The 11,597-nt window shown below is 51.6% G+C and overlaps 2 protein-coding genes across 16 annotated transcripts in view; both read left to right on the top strand.

Moving 5' to 3' along the window:
* R3HDM2 (R3H domain containing 2) overlaps positions 1-933 on the top strand; it is a 119,016-nt gene extending 118,083 nt beyond the window's left edge. For all 15 annotated transcript variants that reach the window (XM_077757546.1, XM_077757548.1, XM_077757547.1 and 12 more), the window contains one exon: positions 353-933. In XM_077757546.1, the coding sequence (XP_077613672.1) occupies positions 353-693 (341 nt within the window). In that variant the 3' untranslated portion in view covers positions 694-933. The remainder of the gene's footprint in view (positions 1-352) is intronic.
* Positions 934-3,774: 2,841 nt separating this feature from the next.
* STAC3 (SH3 and cysteine rich domain 3) lies at positions 3,775-10,399 on the top strand. The gene is made up of 11 exons (XM_077757440.1): positions 3,775-4,284; positions 4,521-4,785; positions 5,034-5,131; positions 5,342-5,414; positions 6,309-6,406; positions 8,214-8,280; positions 8,913-8,962; positions 9,267-9,352; positions 9,541-9,592; positions 9,682-9,819; positions 9,996-10,399. The coding sequence occupies exons 1-11, from the start codon at positions 4,219-4,221 to the stop codon at positions 10,092-10,094; spliced, it is 1,092 nt and encodes a 363-aa protein (XP_077613566.1). The 5' UTR covers positions 3,775-4,218; the 3' UTR covers positions 10,095-10,399.
* The last annotated feature ends 1,198 nt before the right edge of the window (positions 10,400-11,597 follow it).

Here is an 11,597-nt window from a genome sequence, read left to right as displayed (position 1 = left end):
GAGTGGTCCCTTGGGACCAGCCTCTGAGGGGGACTATGCGATATATTTCAGATTGGGCTCCTGACTTTGTGCAAGAACTGAAGTGTAGGTCTCCAGATCTGAAGTCTGGGATTCTGATCCCCAGTTTCTTCTTGCCTACATCTCTGGTCTAAGAGGAGAAAAAGTTTTCTTTGTTTCTCCTAGTTGCCTAGATGGTGGGGTGTTGGCTTGATTTGGGGAAATAAGTGGGCAAAGCCAGGCTTTGAGGACATTATCTATACACTTGGGTCAGCTGCCTGCTTCTCTGCTGGCCGGTCTCCGGTCCTCCGTACTGTCACCTCTCACAACGATGTCCTCTCTCCTCCCATTCTAGTCCTGGGCCGGGTGCTGGAGGTGACAGATCTCCCTGAGGGCATCACTCGGACCGAGGCAGACAAACTCTTCACTCAGCTTGCCATGTCTGGCGCCAAGATCCAGTGGCTCAAGGATGCTCAGGGGCTGCCTGGCGGGGGTGGGGGGGACAACGGTGGGACTGCTGAGAATGGCCGCCACGCGGACCTCGCTGCCTTGTACACCATCGTGGCTGTGTTCCCCAGCCCCCTGGCTGCCCAGAATGCCTCCCTTCGCCTCAACAACTCCGTGAGTCGCTTCAAACTTCGAGTGGCCAAAAAGAACTATGACCTGAGGATCCTGGAGCGAGCTAGCTCCCAATAAACAGAGGAGGGGAAGGGACCGGCACAGTAGGGATGGGGGCAGGGTGGAGGGGGTCGAGGGATCCTGACAGACTACCGGACCGAGGCAGAAAGAAAGGCGACAGACACTGAGCTGGAGCCTAAGACAGTGGGATGAAGATGGAAACAGACACACTGGCACTGGACGACTCCTCACTCCCCTGCCGTGGGTCCCCTCTCTTTCCCTGGTTGGCCCCCTTGTTTCCCTCTCCTTCCCATCCTCGTCTGTCATTTTTTATCTCTTCCCCCACCGTGAAATTAATTTTTCTCATATTTTTTGGTCAGGTAGAAATGGGAGGGTCTGGCGCTCCCCTATTCGATCTCCTCTACCATCCCAAGCTCCCTTTTCATTTCTGGTCTTTATGAATATATTTATATGGACAGAATTAAGAAAAGCAAAATTGATTTCCCCTTTCTCTCACTTCCCCTATCTTGTCTCCCCAAACCCCAAAGAGTTAAAACTCCCCCCCACCTCCCAGAACACTTGTATATTGTTTGTTTGAGGTTCGTGCCGCAGTAACAGGACAGTATTTAATTGCACATACAGATGTTTGCTGGGTATATTCACTGTAAATTTTATTTAATCTGATTTTTTGTTTGTTTGGGGGGGTTACTTGGGGGGAGGTTGATTTTGTTTTTAAATATAAAAAAAAAAAATCTGTCACTGGACGTCAGTCCCTGTTTCTCTGTTGCTGATCTGGTGCGGGTGGGGGGTGGAGGTCCTGGGGAGGTACAGCCCCACAGCTTGTTGGAGAAATTTCATGCCTGCCTTAGCATATGCACACATATCTCCCTAACACTGTTCCCTGCGTCCCATCCTCCTCCTTGTACATGATATTCTGATAGATGGCTGGATCTCTAATGGGACCTTTGTCCTGGGCTCTCCCACCTCTGCCACTAAGTGTGGCTTCATCAAGCACTTTCCTTATTAGTAAAGTAGGAGACTTGAACTAACTTGCTTATCTCTGAGGTTCCTTCCACTATGGTGATTCTGTGATACTCATTTAGGGCCCTCCTGGCTGAGCTGTGGAGGGATGAGTGAGATCCAGAACTGGATTGAGATGGTGGCCTCATACATGTCAAGAATTGGATCTTCTGAAAACTCTTCCGGGATGGAGGACTTGGGCCTTTTTTATGAAAGCTAGAGGATTGGGTTTGTGTGGAACAGAAATGGATGTTCCTACATAAGAGCTACATCTGTTAAACTTGAAGGGCCAAGATGCTTTATTACCCGGGCGTGCTCAGCAGTCCCTGTCCTGTGAAACTGAAGAAAGGTGAAAAACAGGTTATCCACCCGCACGGATGGAGCTTTTCCTCTCTCTGAGGCTTCTCAAAGCTAGCCCTGTGGTTGTGTGGCCTGTCTGACCAGGGCCATTAGGAGCCGTCCAGCAGCCCCATTTCAATCTCACCCACCCCTTAAGGAAAGGAAAAAGAGCAGTGACAGAAGTGACAAAGCACATTACCCTGGAAATCCCTTGGGTCTGGGTAGCAGTATCTCTCACCAGGCTCCTCTGAGGCTTGTCTGACCCAACCTCCAATGTAATCCTTTACTTCTTACAGATACAAGGGATAAAGCAGCACTACACCACCACCTCCAAATGGCCCTCCTCCGAGATCCAAGGAGTAGCTCCTCTTTCTGCCATGTCACAGCCCAGAGTAGGAGGAAGGCTGCATCCCTATGAGATAAGGATGTGAGATCTCTCATCAACCCATAAGCTCATAGACGGGGCATCAGATGAGGGAGGTGGAATCAGGGAGCCAAAATGATTTAGGAAGTGTGGGGCTTGGCTGTTCTCTCCAAAAGTGTGCAGTCCTCATGGAGAAGCAGCAGCAGAAGTTGCTTACAGATGAGAAAAACCCCGTGTGGCAGCTTTGGCCTTCTGTCCAGTGTTAACGGGACCATCTCTACCTGATCATTAGACCCTCACTCTCCCGGAGCCCCTCAGATGGAAGTCCCAGCCTGGTTGTCAGTAGCTCAGAGAATTCCCTTCATCTCACCCTAGGGGTGAGGTTTTAGAATTGGGTGGGGGGAGGCTCTGGAGGCACTGGAGAGAATAAAGCAGTAGTCTTCATGTTCCCCACTCCCTTTCAGGAAGGCAGCAAGGTACCCCTCCAAGTACCCAGGGATAAAGAATGCACTCTAGTCTGACTGCCAGGAAACCTCAGAATTCAGAGTCTTCTTTCACTAGTTCCCAGCCTTTCCTTCCTAAAGGTCTGAGGCTAGATCAGTGCTTGAGGGTGTAAAAACATGACCACAAGAAGACGGCTGAAAACTCAAAAGCTAGTTCCAAAAGTAGGTCCAGGGAAGGTAGACTTGGAGAGGTGTTTGGGCCTTGGGGAAGGCTGTTTATAATTTCATCTTTACATTCAGTCATCTAAAATCACATAAGCGAGTATGCAGCATGAACAGACACTGCCCCTTCTTGAATTTAGCCAGAACTGACCTGTACACGGTAGATGAGAAACCAGGGCACAGTGGCTTTGGGGGATGGGAGGAGTTAGGGTCCAGCCCAGCCCAGACCTCCCCGTGTCCAATTTCTCTGTGTCAGCTGTGGCGCTCAGCTGTCCACTTTCCTCCAGCCCTGTCATTTCAGCTCTGACACCAAGGCGAGAGACTAGGAGGTCTACAAATAACGCCTGGGTAGCCGCTGTGAGTACAGAGGGTACTGGGGGGGCTTGGCCCCCAAGGAAGAGGACCAGTCGTCCCCCAGCATCACCATCAAGACCCCAGGGGCTCCTTCTTTTCCTCCACAGACTGGGCTGACTTAGGGAATCCCAAACGTAAGTTGCCTCTTTGTCCCCTGTCCATTGCCAGGACTGCTTCCCCAGTCTGTAGTCTAGTCAACATCTTCGCTTCTCTCTTGCCTGTGAGTAGTTAGGGTTTTAGAAGCGAAATTATCACTCTACTCCAGGACAAGAGCTAGGATTGGAGGGTGGGGTGGGGGTGGGATCAAGGGAATGGAATAGTAAGGGAAGGGAAGGCTCATATTACTCTGAAAACTTAAAATAGCTGAGGACTGAGGTAGGCTGGGAACTAGGCCCTGGGCCCCAGGGAATCAAGAAAGGGGTAGGGGAGCACAAATGTCCCCAGCCCAGCTCTCCAGGCACGCTTATGGACACACCCATTAAACCTCTTGAAGAAAGGGGGCCTGGGAAGGTGTGCCACATCTCAGTTGCCCACAGATTCCCAGGATACACAAACTAGGAAAATCCCTAAACCACGCAGCTTTGAGCACCATGTTGGGGCTGTGAGTTTGGGTTGCCCCTCAGGGTGGAAGGATGGGTATCTGTTTGAGGAACTGGTTGGGAAGCTCTGTAGTCTGTTGCACTTCTCTCTGGACCTCCATGGAATCTTTCTGTTCGTAAGCCTATCCAAGGATTTCTGTTTAACCAAACTCCTCCCAGAGTCTCCCTTTCAAGGACCACCCTGCAGTGAGGGACAAGAATTAGGAAAGGAAGAATGGCAGGCAGGGATTAGATTCCACAGTGGGATCCACCCTCTTGCAGGATGACAGAAAAGGAGGTGCTGGAGTCCCCCAAGCCCTCCTTCCCAGCAGAGACTCGGCAAAGTGGGGTGAGTCTGGGCCTCTCACCACCGGGTGCGGGGAGCTGGGAAGCCACTGCAGCCCTTGCAGAATGCTTGAATTGATCTCACTTATATGTGACTCATTTACTGTCAGAATGCCAGCCAGCACCCCGTGCCCAGGCTAGAAAAAGGTTTAGCTTCAGCCTTACCTGCTCTATCTAGAGAGCATGATGGTCCTTTTAACTTTGGGTTTCCTCCCCTCCCTGCTCCCTTCCCTCCCTCAGCTACAGCGCCTGAAGCAGTTATTCAGGAAGGAGTCTCCTGGGACGAAGGAGATGGAGCTTCCCCCAGAGCCCCAGGCCAACGGGGAGGCAGTGGGAGCTGGGGGTGGGCCCATCTACTACATCTATGAGGAAGAGGAAGAAGAGGAGGAGGAGGAGGAGCCACTCCCAGAACCTCCTAAGCTTGTCAATGATAAGCCTCACAAATTCAAAGATCATTTCTTCAAGAAGCCCAAGTTCTGTGATGTCTGTGCCCGGATGATTGTGCGTGAGTCACGAAGGGAAGCGGAGAGAGCGTGATTTGGAAGGCAGGAGGCGGAGGGGGAAAGGGCTCAGGAGAGGAGCGTTGTGTAGCGAGCAGACAGGCTGTGGCAAGAGGGGGCTTTAGGAGAACACTATTAGACTCAGAGTGTCGGGTCCTAGACAGAAAAGGGACCCGAGAGCTAGAGTAGCAGCACTGGTACCGAGAGAAGGGCAAATCAGGAACCTCACCCACATGTTCTTCCCTCTCCCAAGTCAACAACAAATTTGGGCTTCGCTGTAAGAACTGCAAAACTAACATCCATGAACACTGTCAGTCCTACGTGGAGATGCAAAGATGCTTCGGCAAGATCGTGAGTAGGCTCTGGGGAGCGAGGAAGCAGCAGGGAGGGGACACGTTGCCAGCTCCCGCCTCCCGTCCCTCCCAAGTCATCATATCCATTTCCCTGCTTTTCCTTTCTCAGCCCATCTCTTATTCTACGAAGAAGCTGCACTCGTGGGACAGATGGGGTTCTGGGCCCTACCTCACTGTCTCTAATGCTTTCTCCCGTCCCATCCTACAGCCCCCTGGTTTTCATCGGGCCTATAGCTCCCCACTCTACAGCAACCAGCAGTACGCTTGTGTCAAAGATCTCTGTAAGTGCTCCACGTGGGACCCAAGGGAGAGGGGAAGCCTAGAGATGGTTCCGGCACCATCTCTAGATTTGGAAGCCAAATTCTGGCACAGAAAGCTTCTATTTCCCATGGTTCTTTCTCAATCTAATATTTTAGCCATCCTGAATACAGAGTCCATATTCCTGTGCTGGAGCTGAGGGAGATGAGATTAAGCTAGCGCTCCACACAGCTAGCAGGAGAAAAGCCAAGACTGAAACCCTCACCTGCCTCTCTTCAGACTCCGCTCTTCCTACATAATGCCATTTCTAAGCAAAGGCAAGGATTCTAGACCATCCTCGTCCTTCTTACAGAATAATACCAGTCTCAGGGCTAGACCAAGAGCTGCGGGCATCCGGGGCAGATCATAATTTGGCAATTCTTACAAAACGTATTTGTTGACAATTTACTCAACATTTATTTGGAGGAGAGGCTGAACTGTGTGAGGAGCATGGGTGGAAAAAAGAACCCACTGGTGGCAGCACCCCAGCTTGCACATGCCACTCAGCGGAACAAAAGCCAGCAGTTAAAGGACCACTCTCCTTAGAAGGAGAATAGTGATTGTGAGCATTCCCCAGCTCCCAAGCAACTTGTTAGCACAGTTGTCTGCCCAACATCCTATAATGCTCCACCTGGAAGGAGTGCTCGTAAGTATTTTTCTCCATCACATTACATTTCCAGCGGTGTTTTTAGAGCTCTTTATAGATTGATGACCTAGGTATGCCCAGCTGACCCTTCCCTAGTCCTACACGCACACATGCGCACACACGTTCTCTCTCTACTTAATCCCGCCTCTCCCTTACTTAGGAGGTCTCTCTTTCCTCCAAGCCTTTCTCTGCTTCCCCAGTAATGGCTTCATTCTTCTACCCCTCCCCCTAGCTGCTGCCAATCACAATGATCCTGTGTTTGAAACCTTGCGCACTGGGGTGATCATGGCAAACAAGGAACGGAAGAAGGGACAGGCAGATAAGAAAAACGTGAGCACCATACCTTCCTCCTGAGGTCCCCTCAAGAGATCGCATTGGAACAGTTGGTCATGTCCCCTCTCTGGAAAGCTGACAGAAGCTAGGGATTCTCTCCCCCTAAAATTGCAACAAATTTTTTTGCATGCAATCTTAGAGGGCCTCTGGTTGAGAAATGCCATAGTGTGTAAGTTCTTCAGAAAGTCCCTTCTGAAATTGTCAGATTAAGCACCATAACCAACTGAAGGCTAGGCTCCAGGCTCCTGGCATTGCTGGACGACAGAGGCGAGAGCTATGCTTTTTGGACTTGGGGAAGAGAACTTACCATGCCAAGTAATCAGAATTCTAGAGCTGTGAAGGGCCCATGAAGGTCCATGAGGAGTCTCTGAATATTATCTCATCTGACTCACTTATTTTATAGATGAGGAAACTGATGCTCAAGACCAGCGGCCAAAAGCATCTTCATTTCCTTTTGTAAGAGGGTTACTAGACTGGTAATGCCATAGACTTGCCTTGAGTCTGCCGAAAAATTTGTTAGCATATCCTTATATCTTTCTGGCCAACCAGGATGGACTGATGTGGGTAACAGTTAGACAGGGTCCTAAAACTGGATGAATGACTGTGCCCAAAGGATCCAGGTTCTTTAGGGAGTATCTGGCTAGAGGGAGATTTCTGATAACTTATAAGCATGATTTGGTCCTCAGTCGTCACCTGTGGTTATTTTTCTCACTGATGCAAATAGTATTATCCCTTAAGTTCATGGGAAACTTAGGAGGGAAAACTTAGATGCTGAACAGTATATTCAAAAATCTTACAGACTGGAAGAAAGACCCAAAACCAATAATTTGAAATTTTGTCAGGAAAAATGTACATGTCTGTTCTTGGATCAAAAAATCAATTGCACAAAAACAGAACTAAGGATTAGCCTCAGAGTAGTTGATATGGAGGTTGGGTGTAAGTTAGAGATTTATGTGGAATGAACTGTAACTTACAAGGCACTAGCAATGTCATTTGACTGCTTCCAGAAAGGCAAGCACACTTGGGTTCTCTTAAGGGAATTAGAAAAACTGTGTTGCCATTTTTCTCTTACACACTGGAGTATTTTTAGGAGCAGACATTATAGTAAAAAACCTGGAATCAGGATCATAGGGGAGGGGGTAATTTGAAGGGACTGATAAAAGAAGAATATATGGGGGGTGCCTGGGTGGCTCATTTGGTTAAGCGTCCGACTTCGGCTCAGGTCATGATCTCACGGTTCGTGGGTTCGAGCCCCACATTGGGCTCTGTACTGACAGCTAACTCAGAGCCTGGAGCCTGTTTCGGATTCTATATCTCCCTCTCTCTCTGACCCTCCCCTGCTCACGCTCTCTCTCTCTCAGAAATAAATAAAACATTAAAAAAAAAAAAAAAAAAGGAGAGAGAGAGAAGAATATGCAGGAAGGACTTACCAGCTAGCTTCAGACCTTTAAGGGGACTATGTTCCAAATTGCTCCAGAGGCCAAATCAGTACCAATTTACTAAAAGTTACAGGGAGACTGACATAGTTTTAATTCAGGGAATTGCCCTCAAATTGCATGAGCTTACTTTGTATGGTAGTGAGCCCCTTGTCATTAGCTACATTCAAGCACAATATGGATGGTCCACTTGCCAGAAAGTTTTCAGGAAGGCTGGGCATTAGGCTGGTGGTTGAACTAGGTATTTCCTCCAAGGCTCCTTCCAACCCTGAGATCCTGTTATTCTATAGTTCTCTGGCCTGGCTGGAGAGCCAGGGCAAGCATGGGTTCCCAAGGGAGCATCTTCCTAACTCTGGTACCCCCTCCAGCCCCTAGCAGCCATGATGGAAGAGGAGCCAGAGTCTGCCAGACCAGAGGAAGGCAAACCCCAGGATGGTGAGTGTCATCTACCTCCATCCATAGAGATGGAGCAGAGTCAGGGGCTTGGCTGGGAAGCAGGGCATAGAGGGCCGAAGGCCATGGCAGATTTGGAAATAAAAGAGGCTCTTCATGGGGCACCTGGGTGGCTCAGTTGGTTAAGGGTCCAACGTTGGCTCAGGTCATGATCTCATGGTTTGTGGGTTTGACAATGCAGAACCTGCTTGGGATTCTCTCTCTCTCTCTCTCTGCCCCTCCCTCCTCCTCTCTCCCTCTTTCTCTCTCAAAATAAACAAACTTTAAAAAATTTTTTAATTAAAAAAAAAAGTTCTGGGGCGCCTGGGTGGCTTAGTCGGTTAAGCGTCCAACTTTCACTTAGGTCATGATCTCGCGGTTCGCAGGTTCGAGCCCCACGTCGGGCTCTGTGCTGACTGCCTGCTCAGAGCCTGGAGCCTGTTTCAGAGTCTGTGACTCCCTCTCTCTCTGACCCTCCCCTGCTCATGCTGTCTCTCTCTCTCCTAGAAATAAATTAAAAAAATTAAAAAATTAAAAAAAATAAAAATAAAAATAAAAAGTTCTGCAACAGAAAGGTAAAAGAATGAGGGTTACCCTCCAGGAGCTAGAGACAATTTAGGTGTTTCCCATCCCAGGAAACCTTGAAGGGGATAAGAAGACTGAAAAGAAGACACCTGATGACAAAGTGAGAATCCATTTTCCCTGCGGGAACCCCAGTCCTCTCCCCACCCCAGGTCTGACACCACACACGGCCTCCACAGAGCCTCACACTTACTCCCTGGGGTCCCATCACCCTTAACCTGCCGTCACCACACACACACACACACACACACGCACACACGCACTCACACATCACAGTCCTCTCAGTTCAAGGACCTGGAAGAGAGTTGGAATGTAGTGTGTCTGCACAATGCCCCTGCCTTGGACTCCTGCCCCTCAATGTGGGACAGAAGAGCCCAGAGAAACTCATCACCTCCTTTTACCCCCAGCACAAGCAGCCTGGCTTCCAGCAGTCTCATTACTTTGTGGCTCTCTATCGGTTTAAAGCCCTGGAGAAGGACGATCTGGATTTCCCGTGAGAGGCCTTAGGACTGGAATGGAGGGGTGGGAGGGAGAAGGAGGGGTACTGAGAGTGGAGAGGGGAGAGTCCCTCTCCTCATGGGAAAGGAAAAGGGGTATCAGGGTTTAGAGCCTGCTGGGGCTGGACCGGAGCCAGATAAGTGAGCAAGCTCCCTCCCAGAGGTGTGTCCCTTTCTTTCCCAGGCCTGGAGAGAAGATCACAGTCATTGATGACTCCAATGAGGAATGGTGGCGGGTAAGAGGAATGGCGGAGGCTAGAGTGGGACATGGGTTGAGTTTAGAATCTGAAATTGAGACATTGATTCTCCCTCCCATCTCCTGTAGGGGAAAATAGGGGAAAAGATTGGATTTTTCCCCCCAAACTTCATCATTCGGGTCCGGTCTGGAGAGCGTGTGCACCGCGTAACGAGATCCTTCGTGGGAAACCGCGAAATAGGGCAGATCACTCTCAAGAAGGACCAGGTAGCTCTGGTGCCCCATCCAACCCCAGGCCACAAGATTCCTCCGCAAACCACACTCCTTGCGGATCTTAACCCATTAGTGGGGCTAGGATAGGCCTCCAAAAATCCGGGCTCCCCTGCTCTCCTCTTCTGCCGTTTCCCTTGATTCCTCTCCTCTCTAAACCTTTAATCCTTCAGATAGTGGTGCAGAAAGGAGATGAAGCCGGCGGCTACGTCAAGGTCTCCACCGGCCGCAAGGTGGGGCTGTTCCCCACCGACTTCCTGGAGGAGATTTAGGCGTTGCAGGCGCCTGCTGACGAGAGATACCCATGCCCCATTCTGGGCAGGCCCAGTGGGGGTTGGGGAGGAAAGGGGCGAAAGCAGCTATGCTGGAAGGGGGAGGGTTGGGATGGCCTGCCAGAGCGTGACAGGCCTTCTGGGAAGGGACTGGTTCCCGTCCCCCTCCCCCGGCCTAGGGCCTTGGATACCTGGTACCCAGAGCGGCCTCACCTGCAACTCCTCCGGCCCAGCCGTTGAGAGCTGGAAAAAGAACGCGTCTCCACTAGGAGGCGCCCCGGGGGTGTGGGAGACGAACTGTCGAATGTTACGAATGTATTAAAGTTTTGAAAAAAGTTAGAAAAGTTTGTTCTTTAACTGGGGGTTGAGGGGAGAGGGAGGAGAGGACCTACGAAGCGTTGGAGAATCCTCCCCAGCTGTCTCCCCTCACTATCATCCGGTAACCCGACATTCACCTGGGCTGAGGCTGGTGGGAGGTGGGGAGATAGGTGCGTCCGCCAGGCGAGGCCTCTGTTGTCAGTGAAGAAAGGGGAGCCGGACTGGAGTTACCCAACCCCGCGTACTGGCGGCTAGGAGAAAGATCTGGCTGCAGGGTAGGTCCCCCTACCTCTAGGAGAGTTAGCCGCGGGCAGCACCCCCTTACATTTCGGAACCTGGCTCAGTGCCGAGCTAGGCCGCCAGGGGGCGATGCAAGATCTTGGTTGGAGCGCGAGGGACTCGGCGGGGGAAGGGGGGCGGAAGGAGAGAACCTGAGACACCGTGCCGGAGACCCTGGGCCTGGGAGGGGGTGGGGTGCGTGCCGTCTCCATGACAACACTTCCTCAAGTCCTCTGGGAACCGAGCGAGCGAGGCCGGGGGGCCTAACCCCTCCCGCGCGGCCCCCGCCCCAGCCCTTTGCGACAGGTACCGAGTGTGAGGGCGCAGGGCAGAGAGCAAGGCGGCTCACGCGGAGACCCCCCCTGCGGCGCGCCGTATGCAAATGTTATTGTTTGCATATGCAAATATGCAAATGTGCCGGCCCCGGTCAGGGTGGCAGGTGGCTGGGAGCGGGAAGGTGTGGGGAAGGGAGCTGAAGGATACGAGGAGTTTGGGGACCTGGGAGCAGACCAGTGAGAGGCAGCCTGAGGTGGTCCCTGGAGTAGGGCAGGCCGAGGGTCTGGAGCTTGATGGCGGGTGGGGGAGGGTCAGCCCCGCCAGGCTGGAGATCCTCTTGGACTGCCCGTTGTCTGCCAGGCCTGAGGTTGGCACCGCCTAGCAAGGTTGGCAGCGGGAGCCCGGGCACCATCTGCTGCTGGCGGGGGGAGGGCAGAGGCTCAGCTGGGCTGGGGAAGAGAAGGGCCCGGGACGGACTCTCCCCCCTTCCTTCCAGAAGGCTGAGGTGTGGTGGGGGTAGGGAAGCACATAGGAAAACTCAGTGCGGAACCTGGTTCAGTTTCCTGGTCCCTTTGCCCTTGACTGTCCCAGACCCCTGGGGGAGACAGCGGGGTCATAAAGGAAGACTCA

Source organism: Crocuta crocuta, unplaced genomic scaffold (genome assembly GCF_008692635.1).
Source record: "Crocuta crocuta isolate KB4526 unplaced genomic scaffold, BGI_CrCroc_1.0 scaffold549, whole genome shotgun sequence".
Taxonomy (NCBI): domain Eukaryota; kingdom Metazoa; phylum Chordata; class Mammalia; order Carnivora; family Hyaenidae; genus Crocuta; species Crocuta crocuta.
The sequence above is the reverse complement of the archived record's forward strand: the minus strand, read 5'-3'. Positions and strand labels throughout refer to the sequence as shown.